The sequence below is a fragment of the Streptopelia decaocto genome (assembly GCF_964273445.1).
Source record: "Streptopelia decaocto genome assembly, chromosome: Z".
In the NCBI taxonomy this organism is placed as follows: Eukaryota; Metazoa; Chordata; class Aves; order Columbiformes; family Columbidae; genus Streptopelia; species Streptopelia decaocto.
Window position 1 is genome coordinate 17,202,763 of NC_138657.1, and position 13,397 is coordinate 17,216,159.

At 39.0% G+C, this 13,397-nt stretch overlaps 1 protein-coding gene across 5 annotated transcripts in view; it reads right to left on the minus strand.

The window, feature by feature from the left end:
• FOCAD (focadhesin) overlaps positions 1-13,397 on the minus strand; it is a 110,274-nt gene that overhangs the window by 35,234 nt on the left and 61,643 nt on the right. For all 5 annotated transcript variants that reach the window (XR_014186135.1, XM_082074094.1, XM_082074093.1 and 2 more), the window contains 3 exons: positions 10,212-10,400; positions 9,838-9,959; positions 600-692 (listed from right to left, as the gene is read on the minus strand). Coding sequence is in view for 4 of the 5 variants with exons in the window: in XM_082074094.1 (XP_081930220.1) it covers positions 600-692; positions 9,838-9,959; positions 10,212-10,400 (404 nt within the window). In the remaining variant the exon portion in view is untranslated. The remainder of the gene's footprint in view (positions 1-599; positions 693-9,837; positions 9,960-10,211; positions 10,401-13,397) is intronic.

Here is a 13,397-nt window from a genome sequence, read left to right on the forward strand (position 1 = left end):
AAAGAGCCTTGTAGAAGGTAACCACTTGTTAAAACATTTTTTAGATTATTTTGCTGTTGAAAAAGAAATGACACTACATTGTTCTAGATATCAGGACAGCTAACCTAATGAAAGAGAGGTTTTAAGATGTCTCCTAATCATTAGATAGGGTGGAAAAATCAAAAGATGAGTCTCTCACAGTGCGAGAGTATTACATCTGATCAGACAACTTCTGTTTAATGAATCATTTCTTGATAGCTTCTGTCTCTTTTGTGACAGTACTATTACAAAATTCCTACCCAAACTGATAGGTTAGACCTCTAGCTAAAATTTAACATTCAAAAAATTCTAAGAAGTGACACATTCTGCAACATGACACAAGAACAACACTGCAAGAACCTGAACTGTAAGCAGAAGCTATACTTCTACAAGTATCCCACATTGTGGTGTCATTAACTAAAGACTTGCTTTTATTTCTCTTTCATATATTTTACTATTAAACACCTCAAGCTTTATTTTTTAAATATTGTCTCTTGCATGGATGCTCTTGCTGGTAAAAATAAAACTCACACCACTTGATTGAGCATTAACGTGCACAATATTATGCATCTTGAAATTACCTGTAGGACTGCACTGTAGGTTCGACTCATAAATCCTAACCAGGACTGTGGCAGCAGTATGGAGCGGTGCCATTCAGAAGGCTGAATGTTAACCTGTTCAACATACCAAAAAGGGTAGAAGTGCTTTACATTAAGTCTAACATATGCAGAATGTATGTCCTCCAGCCTGTGATTTGCATACAACCATTTCATCACGCCCACAGGACATCACCCATGGCTATAGGAAACTAAAATGATAATGTACTTTGCTCTCCTTTCTGGTTTTACCCACAGCAAGTTACTTTCAGCTTCATTACCCAGGCCAGACAAAATTGGTTGCTTGATGTAGTTCAACAGATAATTGATCCCAGAGAGAGCACTGGAATTCTATGTGGCAATAAACCCAACATTTAGTAGCACCAATAGACAAACATAAATAATAAAGATGTGTGCAGTATATGTTTGTCATAGTTTTTGTAAATCTTAGGTGCTTCTAAAAGTTTTAAACAAACACTTAATATATATACAAGTAGATGACTATCTAAATATGGAGGAGATAGTTCAAAAAGAGTATCCACAGCTGGGGTGTATACAACCACGTTCAAGTACATAGTTCAGATCTCCTTTAAGGAAAGGACTTGTTAAAAAACGAAAGGAATCACAAAGTTGTTGTTGTTTTTTTTTTTTTCTAGGAAGCACCAGTATATAACAGGAAGCAAATAAAACCACCTCAAATAGTTTAAAGATATACACAATGGCTTCCCCCTCCTGCCTCCAAGTCTTGCCCAGGTATGACAGTCCAGCTTCACAACACAATAACTCAGTCAACTACATAATCTGATACATAGGGACAGACTTTTCTCAGGAGCCCAACACTGCTCTCTTCAGTAAGCACCACAGCTAACTGACTTTTTCAGAGCATGTTGAAAAACAAAAATGAAGTGATCTCAGTAACAATCTAGCCCTTCAGTAGTTAAATGAAGCAGCAGCAGAAGTAACTTAAACAGAACTGGTCACAAGTTCAAGGCCACCAAGAAAGTTTTTCCAGGCATCAGGGTCTTACATGATATATGTACCTCTTCCCCCACAATTTGTGTGTTATGCAATTTATAAAACAAGACATATTATTTCACAAAAAATGTGTACTATAACTAATTAGAAGAGTCTCTGTTTCCCCTGTGTCCATGACTGTCTTAATTGCAGCAACATTTTAGTAAAGTAAGATAGTTCAGGTGTCCCCTCTTTTTAAACTGCTGTGTTTTCAGACCCACAAACAACATGAGCTCTGTAATTAAAATGATGGATGTGTATTGTTATAACCAATCATATTCCATGGTGGACATACAGAATTGATTTTTCTTGCTACCATCCAATTATTTCTACTGTCTGCCCCTACCAGAAAGACAAAAAAGTATCATCACAACCTTTTGGACTTCATTGGAAGTAAGTTATTTAATCTCAGCAGTTTCCAGGGTAATCAGTTTTTAATAAAGGAAAGTCAAACATGTCACGTTGAGGAGAGTTGGGATATACCTCACTATCTGCTGTTTAAGGTCTACACTTTCGATTTCTAAATTAAAATAACACGCCAAACTCCTTGAGTTATGGAAAAATCCCTTGAGTTATGATCAAAAACTGTGCAAAGCCCACCTGGAATAAATCTTGCCAGGCTTGATCCCAGAAGGTTACTATTCTTCCTTTTTATTCCTCCTATTTTATAATGGAGACCAGTTACTGTTAACATGTAAAACACTCCATGTCTCAAGGAATGCAAAACCCTCCTTTCTCCACCAAGTGCTCCACTGGCCTCCTCTGTACAGAATGGTTAACCAAGATAAAAAGCTAAACTCCCGTGCCTGTTAATTATCCTCCTACATCCTCCTGCATCATCTCCTCTATTTTATGCCCCTACATAGAGCAGTCAGTATTATTTCTATAAAGGGATTTCAGAACAAAGGATTGTGCTAAAGCTTCATGCCCACAGTCTGTGGTGAACTCAAAACAGTTTTGAGTAGGTACTAATACATCTATACAAGTAAATAAAATCTAAAAATCAACAGAAAGGGATCACTTACTCCAGCTCACAGCCAACACAAATACACCTTGCAAAAAAACCCCAAGAAATTCCATCTGTAAATGACTCAATAGCACTAGTCCTTCCTTTTTTGCCAAAATTTTATTCCCATACCCCTCTCATCTCTACTCATCAGTTCTTCCAAGAAGTCAACGAACAGCCAAGCCTCCAGTCAGAACAGTTTGCCTTAGGTTCTCAAGGCATCTGCAGCAACTGCAGTCTTCCCCTCTGCCTCTACTCTGAAACTATTTTAGACCTGTGCATTTAGAATAGTCTGGTCTCATGGTGATGTATGAAATTCACCACGTACTCCACACTTGTGCACCAGAGCAAAAGCAGACCTTCAAAACACTTCAGGACCTCATGCAGGACATATAAAGCTTGAGGTATACTGTAGCATTTAAAGCAACCAGACAATATGGTCTAATCAGAAACATATTATTAGCACCTTGCACATTTTATCTAAAATTTGCAGATGTGCTTGATAACCAGCAGAACTGCTGAGCAGCCTTCAGTTAATTTTCTTCATGGCAGTAAATGTTCTGCAGGTAGGTGGAATGAGAGAAAGCAAGAGGGAAGAGAACATCCTCACATAAGACAGAACACTCAAGTAAAATTCATCTATGACTGAAAATGACTGGATGTGGCGCTGAGGAATATCACATAAGCAGTGCTGACACCTGCTATTTCAGCAGACGAAACCAGCAATCTTTACTTCTCTGTCACTGAATACACAATGAGAACAACAACTACATTAAGCATTAGTGAACTAATACTAGCAAGCATAGACAAAGCTGACAGTAAGTGAAGTTCAGATTGTTTTGGGTGTGCAATCTATGTGTAAGAAGACACTGGGCAGGTGAGAAGCACACAGAAGAAGGCTAAAGGGACTTCTGAACCAATGACAAGTGGTTATGAAATCCTGCCACAATGGTCCTGGGATGTTCTTGGGAGGCAGCATAGCCAGATCAGGCTGCCAGGTAGTTCTCAAGGGAAGAGCTGCAGCCTGACATCTGAGGCAATAAGAAACAGCATGAGCTAGGAGCTAGCAATCTGAGCCTGTTGATGGGTGCTTAAGAAGGACACATCTCCCTGAAAACACACAAGCACAGCCTGTGTTGGCCGAAACCCAACACAGGGAATGCTGGCAAACCACAGAAGACACCACTCCTGTACTTCAGCACTTCTGAATATACATGGCACAAGTTCTGAGTGCTTCTGCAAGACTGAAAAATAATTTCAAATGAAATCAGAAGCTCATTTCTCCTCTACAGTGCACTCTTCAATAAAAATCAAACACCATGGCAAGATCTGGATGAGCTTTCTTTCAGCACTGGTGTCTTTGTGCTGCGGCAGATCTTTGTATACCACTCACTTGTTTTCCACTGATACATAGCCAGCAGAGGGCACACAAAAACTTAGGGAAGAGTGAAATTAGAGCATATTTCTATCACTTCCCTAAGTATCCGAGATAATACTGTTTACAGAACGTAGAAGCTATGATATCATTAATATTTATGGCCTATCTTAAAATGTGCTGTAGAGCGGGAAGAGTGGGAATCCCTGTAAGTTCTTTACTAAATGTAACAGGTTTACACTTCAATAGCCCTGCCAATTCACATGGTCCCTAAATTCAGCTCATCTCTAACAAATGTGTGGCTCTGAAAACATGTACTAGACAATACTCAGATGTCAGTGAAATGTGCAGTCATGTATTTAATGCCCTTCTCACAGACGGGACGTAAGTGCAGCTTCAGTGACCTCATAAATAAGGCTAGTATTACAATATCCATGTCAATCAAAGAGTGAAATATCTCTTTTCAGCTCAGATTTTGCTTACAGGCTCTTTTCAACATACTTGCATCCATAAACTTCAAAATCCTCCACCCAGCACTCTTTTGTGAGAAAAAAAAGATGCCTTTCTCCAAGGAGCATTAGACTGAGGAGGAAAGCAAAGATCTGGCAATAAACTTATTTCCTATGTACTGTTTTATCCCTGAAGGAGACACATTGAGTAAATTCAGTAGTAGAAACCAGCACAACGTAGTTCATAATCTGAACCACATCCATTGAAAGACCTAGGCACAGAGAACACACTACAGTGAATTCTTTTCCAGAAAATCCCATTATTTTCTCTTCACATACAAGGTCTGAATAAGTCTTTGAATCTCTTTGGAGCATCGAAATCAAACCATGAAAGAAATGTACAGAAGGGGCTTTCTACTTCAGTGCTCAAAGATGCATGCTATCCCAGCACATCTACTGAACACAAAAGAAAAGCAGGGGATGCCTCTTCCATGATTATTCAGAGTGACTAACATGATTATTATTTGTAGAGCAGTATTTAATACTGTACAACTCACCGTTGGCATCCAACTTTTAAATTCTGCCTGCAAATATTACTAAGATTACTATATTACTGGAGCAAAAGAACTGTGCTATTTCCAAAGACAGCACATGAATATTGAGAAGCATGCAAAGCCAAGACCATCCTCCTTTATTCTAAAAACACTGCACAGTTTCACGCTGCCAAAGACACCGTCTACCACATCTGTGTCCCAAAAACAGAGTGCCTCTGTGCTTTTTGCATGTAGCATGAACTGTTCCCTTCAACCCCACTAAAGAAAGAAAAGATGGGTAACTAGCTGAAAGCCTAATAACTTTAATCCAAAACATACTTTTACAGAAGTATCAAAACATATGGTACATGATGTGAACATATGTGACTACTCATCCTCATTCATCTTCACAACAGAGATAAGTGAAGCTGGTAAGAAATTATTCCTATGAAATCCTAGGAACAATTACTCCAAAAACTTAAACAGTCACAGGTAATTATTAACTAATCTAGTCCAGGTCACTGTGATAAACCTGAGGGATCTCCTGTAATGTATCATTCAGGCAGCTGCAGAGAAAACGAAGAAGACCCATGGTCTACGTTACTTCCAAACACTGTGACTACAGTAACTTACATGTCCTCTCAAAAGAGAGGTTAACGAGCTCTGTTTAATAATAAATCAAACAGCACATCCTCATTTCTGGGGGAAAGATGATCTTCCGCTTTCAAGTGACCAGTGACCAGTAAGGAGCAACACAGCACTTCGAATGCGCCATTGCTTTCTGAACATATGTTCTGCCTCCCATGAGACAGCAGTTCAAACAACATCCAAAAACCTTTCTGCATCTAAATCTCATCCTGCTGACAGGTATCATAGCTGCATCCAATCCCTCAGCTGGAATAGAATATAGGAGATAGAGTATGTCTGGATCATTACGGTTTACCAGTAAATTATCTTTTCACGGTTGTTGTTACTGTTAGATTTGAATGGCAGATATGTTATTCATATGTTTTATAGCCTTTTAAACACACAAGAAGAAATTCTTTCCTCCATATACAAAACTCACGTAGCACCTTTTTTTTTTGGTAGCAGAATCTTAGGTATCACATTTAAACATAAGGAATCTCACAAAAATTAAACTGGTCGCCTCAAGCCCCTTTCCTATGCCTCAAATTTCAGAAAACTAAGTGTAACAATATCAACTAAGTATATGCAGATCCAGACAGATATGCAACCTGAAGGTTCATATTCTAAAGATGTGAGCATAGGTAAAAATCACTGAAGAAGTAAAAACATTTTTATGCCAGTATGGCAATTATATTGATGACTGCTAATCCCTAACTAAAAATATGACAACTGTTGAGGAGTTTTAGCAAGCATCCATTTATTTTATCTCTATCTTCCAATTAATTGTAATTTCTTGGTGCCTACATTCACTCCACAGTTTTCTCAGAGCTTTATGCTGACTGCAATCGTTCAAAGGCAACTCTCAGTCTTCTTTTTAATGAAATGCTTCTTAAAAAGTCACATAAAGAGATAACCCTCGCCCAAAATAAAAAGGAGTCAAAGCAGTAGAAAAAAAGTGTCATTATGGTAGTTTAAAACCCCTAAAAAAACTCGATGTGCTGTGTTGAACTCTGAAGGAATGAGTTTTCAAAAACACATTAATTTCTATATCCACTGCAGGGAGAAGATGAGTCTCGGCTCTACTAACTCAATTTTCTTAGACCAGTACTGCTATTTGATAGCTTTATAGCTTAAGCTCCCTGTTTTTATTGTTAAACTCTGCTCTGCAGAAGAACACTGAGGACTAAATAAACACTAAGGCATGAAATTAAGTTAGATGACCACAGGGACTTGCTTCTCTTCTAGCCAACGGCCCAAATACTTTTCTCCTGACAAGCTTAACTCAAACTGCATCAATGTACGAAGGAAAAAAAGGCACAAAAAAGGGTTTTTTCCGTCTTATGAAGCAGTGTAAGCTGAGAACAGAAATACTATATATATTTTCATCAAAAGTTTATCGCTATTGCAAATTTTCACTGAAAGGCACAGTTAGGATTGTTTGAAGATGGCTTGTGTTTAGGTTTATCTTTCAAACATGGAATTTTTTTTAGTTTTACTGAAATTTGACTTAATTGACTTTGTAAAATACTGAGATACTTAACAATATTTCTGTCTCCAGCCATTGCTATGTATTCACTACATCCAATGAAAAACCCACGCTTTGTCAACCAAACCATTTTAAGGTTGTATTACTATGAAGGTAGCTTGTTAGCACAAGTCAATTTTTGATGTGCTGTTGGATATTATAATCACTGCTAGTACACACAAATTTTATATATATATATATATAATTATTTTTTAACCAGAGATTGTATTTGGTGCTTTAGTAAGGGAACAAGTAAGTGTCTACAACATCATATTTCAGAACTGATCTTCATCCTACTGTAATTCAGCTTAGGTAACACTAAAACATGCCTTTTATTATATTATAATTAATTATAATTATATTATAAATAAATATCTTTTCCTCCAGAACCTCTGCCACTGAACCCGGGTGCTACTGAATGAAACATCTACATAGAAGGCAGAGCTTTTCTTTCTGGATGCTGTGCAAAGTCATGCTTCATTCGTAACTCATTACTCTAAATCTGCTCCTCTGACATGTTATGCAATATCCTTGTGGACTTCCCCTGGTGCTCTCCACTGAAGCATCCAAGTAGTTAGAAAATATTCATTAATTTACTTGCACACTCCTGTGATGATGAGGGGTATTATCTCCAATTTCTGATTTCATTTTTAGCAGTAAAGATGTCAAGATAGAAAATATCTGTTAAATTGTTTAGATATCATAAGACTCGTGGTTAAGGGTACTGTTTCAGTATTTTGTTTTATAATTTTTACTAGTTTGAGAGAGGAACTTGCCAATTGAAGTACTTCATAACCCTGTTGACTCTGCCTTCATAACACAGCCCCAGGAGGGATTTCTACACTTCAGTCTACCTGCTGCAGATTGTCTTTTGTCCTTGTACCACTTGGTCTCGCTTCTGCTGGGATCCACCCGGTATCTCTGTGGCCACAAGACGTGATTATTACTTTTTGTGGCTTTTGAGTTCAGAAGGACCACAATTATAAGGTATTATATGACAGGTAAAAATTTTATGTGTATGCCAGCATATGGAAGAATTTGAGAGATGGTGCAGAGCTGGAAGCCTGCACTAGGTGGAAGCAGCAGCCACTTTCAGCATGGGACACATATCACATTGCTCAACTGGAAACCTCAGGCAGACAGGTTTGCTAGAGAGGGAACTAACTTGTTTGCTCCAAAGAGACTGAGGGAGTGAATCAGTACAAATGCAGCATGAACAAAGCCAGTTTCAGAACATAGCCGCCATGTGCTTTCCACTGCAGATACCTGTGTTATTTGTCAGGCTTTCGGTTTGTAAAGAGAAAACTCTCCAAAGGCTGTGCACGCAACATTCCCACCCAAATTCTGTGCTGTACTTGTTTCGTAACAGAAAGTGTTTGGTGTAAGTGATTTTATTAGAATCATAAAGGAATTTCGTAGCAGGTCGGCTCCAGGTCTATTGGGTGTCAGTCACAAACCAAAATCAGGACCCAGACACACTCTCACCTGCAGCCCATGTCTCATTCTATCTCCTCCAACTTCTGCAACAAGTAGTATGAGTGTTAGATTAAACACTTGCTTTTATCATGCAGTTCTGGTTCACTGTGCTCTGAAGAAAAGGCTCCTCACTACACAACAGCATATGATCATGTTATCTTCATTAGCACCAAAGTGCCTACGTGGGACAGAGAAAGCAGGAGTAATGGGACTGTTTAAGCTTTTCTGTTCTTGAAAAGTAGAACAAGAATCGGTATTGCTGTGGGGTGGGGGAAAAAAAAATCTTTAAAATGTCCAGATATTCATTCATTGTTTTTATTTCCTGACATACAGCCGAAGAGTCTATCTAAATTTTACACAACTTTTTTAATGGTTATATGCTCTCTTGCTCCTGTTAGACTGATATAATTAATACATTCTTATTTATGTCCTGTGAGCAGAAACTTCACCCTTAGATGCATGTAATTAACCTCTGCAGCAATACAAAATGACCATATCAACAGATTTTTTTAAACTTTTAAAGAGATTAATACCCTACTTCTGTTATCAACTGCTCTCATTGACATAAAATTGGGAAAGGAACAGTTATTTCCCTTGATCCAGTTTAACTACTTATTTTGGTTTACTGCTTTCCAAAATTTTCAAAGATCAACTTTCATGTCAACCATAAAAGTACCATAATTCTCAACTCTCTGAAAGATTTTGTTGCAACCACTTTATTTCCTGTAATGCTTAAGTGGGAACTTATTTCATACCCTTTTTACAAAACTACCACAAAGGTAACTGCATGGTTTCAGTGGTGTAAGCCTAATAGGGCAGGGAGCTTAAACATTTATGAGAAAATAAAATACAAAGTCTTGGCAAGGTGTAGATGTCACAGAGTCCGATCGTTGTTCAAACCTGCTAGTCACCTACAACTGAGTACACACAACAGGTATAAGGCAGGTATTGTAGTCTGCAAGGCAGATAAAGGCAAAGGTCAGCTTCTGTTTGGTCTACTGATCTTCAAAAGAGGTACTTCGGCAGTGAACTCTTAAAAAGAGGTATTCACATGTTCAATTCAAGTTACTTGCCCCACACAGAAACTTTTAGTTAAGACACATTCATACATGCCATTGCCAGTTGATTCTAATTCCTAGTTGACATAAACAAATGAGGTAGTAAGGCAGGGAAGGCAGCATAATGCTTCTGAGAAGGGAAGAAAAGCCAGCGGATTACCTCATGAATAAGGGCTACCAACATTTGTTGGAAATTGCGTCCTCTGCTGGCCAGAAACCGAGGAATAGGCTTTCCGTCTTTGCCCATATGGACTGGAAGGTCATAACACAACAACATGCCAGCTTAAGAAGGGAAGGAAGGAGAAAAATAGGTCAGTATCAACACGAATGCTAATACTTCAGAAGTCCTCCGCAATTCAGTGGAGAACCCAAAACAAAGTTAATTTAATAAAGCCAACACCTTAAAAGCATCCATAAGCATATGCAACTGACATAAGACATCTTGGTTTCTTAAACCGATTTACTCTCAGATTCATAGAAATCTTTGGGCCAAAGCATGTAGACTTGTCTAACTTCATGAAAGTGACAGCTTACCTGCAAGGCCTGGTGTCATTCCTGGTTGTTTGTTCCTCTCATACATTTTTAGCAAGAAGTTTGGAACACCTGCCACGGTCTTCCCCTGGTCTGAGCGTGTGGTCCCTTCTCTCAAGGCAGAATGATACACACCACGGGGCATGTTGATCATCTCCTGTTTCACAAGTGACGTTGCAAACTCTTCAAATGCTGGATAAAGTGCAGGAAGATGAGGACAGAGGAAAGGGAATGTCAGACAGAGCCTGATCACTGAGAGACCAAAAAAAAAAAACCATAAAACCCAAAATGACACCTGTGCTTCAGGGGAGATATGCTTAGATAAACTAGGGATGACACACTCAGATGAAAGCTCAAGGTCAAAGAACAGAGAACTCTTCATAAATCTCCCTGACACCATACTTGCTGCCAATGCAACTTCAAGAGGCTCTGAGGAAGTCACGTCAGATACTAAGGCTGAGAGGAACAGTGGCCGTAACTATTCCATGAGCTGTTGATTGCATTTACTGCTATGCCAATAACACTGGCACATGCTGACAGAAGGACAATTAAAAATAAAACTGATTTTAACAACATAGTGAAAAATATTGTCTCTAAAACCAGGTTGTCCTTAAAGACGTTCAAAAATGTACAATGCAAAAAGAGTAGATGGGAGAGAGCATGCCTATATGCAAACTGGGGATACAGAAAGTATTACCTTGATTTCTGTTACCATAGCAGTACAAATTGTTTATTAAGTTCTGTGCTCTCAAGCTATGCATTTTACAGTCTAACCAGCTTTAAAATTATACAGAATTACTATAAAGTTATTGTTCATTTGTGAAGTCAATCTGAGAAGCCTTTAAGGCACATGCTGGAAAAAATGGCTGTATTTCTGTATGTACATATATATGTGATTGCATAGCACTTGTTACCACATCACAGAGTGCCAGCTTTGTACCTTGAAAACCTGATACATTTAAAAGCCTATAGTGCTTTTGTTATACAAACAAGTTAAGGGGATTTATAACAACTGTTTCACACTAGGCTTGAAACTTTGGCATACAAGTTTCCAAATTGCACACAGGCCTGCTTTGATTAGGAACTACAGGACAAAGGAGACAAACGGGCACTTGCTCCTCCTTTCTGGGTCCAAGAAATACATATGGCAGCTCAGAATAAAACAGTTTTACACTGGAACTTCCCCACATTTCCTGTTTTCAGCAAGCTCCCATGATTTTCAGCAATGTTCTTTCGTCATTCAACTTCATAGTGGAGGGCACGTCTAAATGTGACAGGTTTTTGTAGCATAGCAGGAAGAGCACCTACATCTGAGCTTTTTTTTCTCCACCTGTAATGTCAATATTCTTCAAACAAAAACTTCAGAACACAGCTAGCAATTTTCACTACAGTGATTCAATCAGAAACTATAAGTCTTTGTCCCCAGTCCTCAACATGACATACTCTTTCAACAAAACTAAGTTTATTGACATTAAAACACTATCCACCGACCTGCCATAGGATTTTATAAGAGGTTTTTTTTTGTGTAGGGTGGCTGCAGCAATAAAGAAGAAATCCTCTGAAAGAGAAAAGCTCCTTCTCTGCTAAGTTGATTGACAGAGACACCCTAGCACAAATACCACTGCTGTCATATTACTGCACTTGCTAGTTACGACGAAGGACTTAACGCTTACAAGCCACTCCAAATCAATTATTCAGGCAACAGATACAGCCCAAGGTTCTAGGTTGACAGATGTAACTCAAATCACACAATGTGAATAAATTTAATGAAACACCTAGATGAGCAGCAAGTGCTAGAATATCACAGTTTAATTCTACCAATCAGTCTGAAGGCTAAAAAAAAAAAAAATTTAAAAAGTCACAGGAACAAAATTCTTAGCATCCTTCCTGCAGAGATATACTTGTTAATAATAAAGTTCGGACCTCAGCTGTTATTGTTATATGGAATTGTTTTTAATTCTCTCTCTACCAGGTTTCAGGGAAGTCTACGACATCAAGAAAGAAAAACTATTAAAAAATAATATGGCTGTCATACCCCTTCTTATACACTGTGGACTCTAATGCTTTGAAATAATATGGAAACTGAAATGACAAATCAGTTTTAAAGGAGTTTAATAGAAAACATTGCCTGAAAGTTCACTTTCGAATAAGCAGACAGCTATAGTAAATTGGAATCACAGCATGTTCCAACCAACTGCCATAGAAAGTCTGCTTTTACTTGTTTCCTTATTTTTCCTCAGCTCTGTTGCAGAAATAGGCCCTATAGATTTGTTTGTAAGCTTGGACATTTTCTTCCCACAGATCTGGGGAAAGCACTTGAAAAAAAGACAACCAACCACAATTCAACAGTAATGCCAGTACCAAGCCCACCTTCTGGTTGGAACCGTTTAACTGCAGCTGCCACAGCATTAAGTGTCCAACTGTACAGGAAGAAGCATGTGGAGGCTGAAAACCGTAAAGATTTTCCTCCTCCTGCAAGAAGGAAGGAAGGAAGGAAGGAAGGAAGGAAGGAAGGAAGGAAGGAAGGAAGGAAGGAAGGAAGGAAGGAAGGAAGGAAGGAAGGAAGGAAGGAAGGAAGGAAGGAAGGAAGGAAGGAAGGAAGGAAGGAAGGAAGGAAGGAAGGAAGGAAGGAAGGAAGGAAGGAAGGAAGGAAGGAAGGAAGGAAGGAAGGAAGGAAGGAAGGAAGGAAGGAAGGAAGGAAGGAAGGAAGGAAGGAAGGAAGGAAGGAAGGAAGGAAGGAAGGAAGGAAGGAAGGAAGGAAGGAAGGAAGGAAGGAAGGAAGGAAGGAAGGAAGGAAGGAAGGAAGGAAGGAAGGAAGGAAGGAAGGAAGGAAGGAAGGAAGGAAGGAAGGAAGGAAGGAAGGAAGGAAGGAAGGAAGGAAGGAAGGAAGGAAGGAAGGAAGGAAGGAAGGAAGGAAGGAAGGAAGGAAGGAAGGAAGGAAGGAAGGAAGGAAGGAAGGAAGGAAGGAAGGAAGGAAGGAAGGAAGGAAGGAAGGAAGGAAGGAAGGAAGGAAGGAAGGAAGGAAGGAAGGAAGGAAGGAAGGAAGGAAGGAAGGAAGGAAGGAAGGAAGGAAGGAAGGAAGGAAGGAAGGAAGGAAGGAAGGAAGGAAGGAAGGAAGGAAGGAAGGAAGGAAGGAAGGAAGGAAGGAAGGAAGGAAGGAAGGAAGGAAGGAAGGAAGGAAGGAAGGAA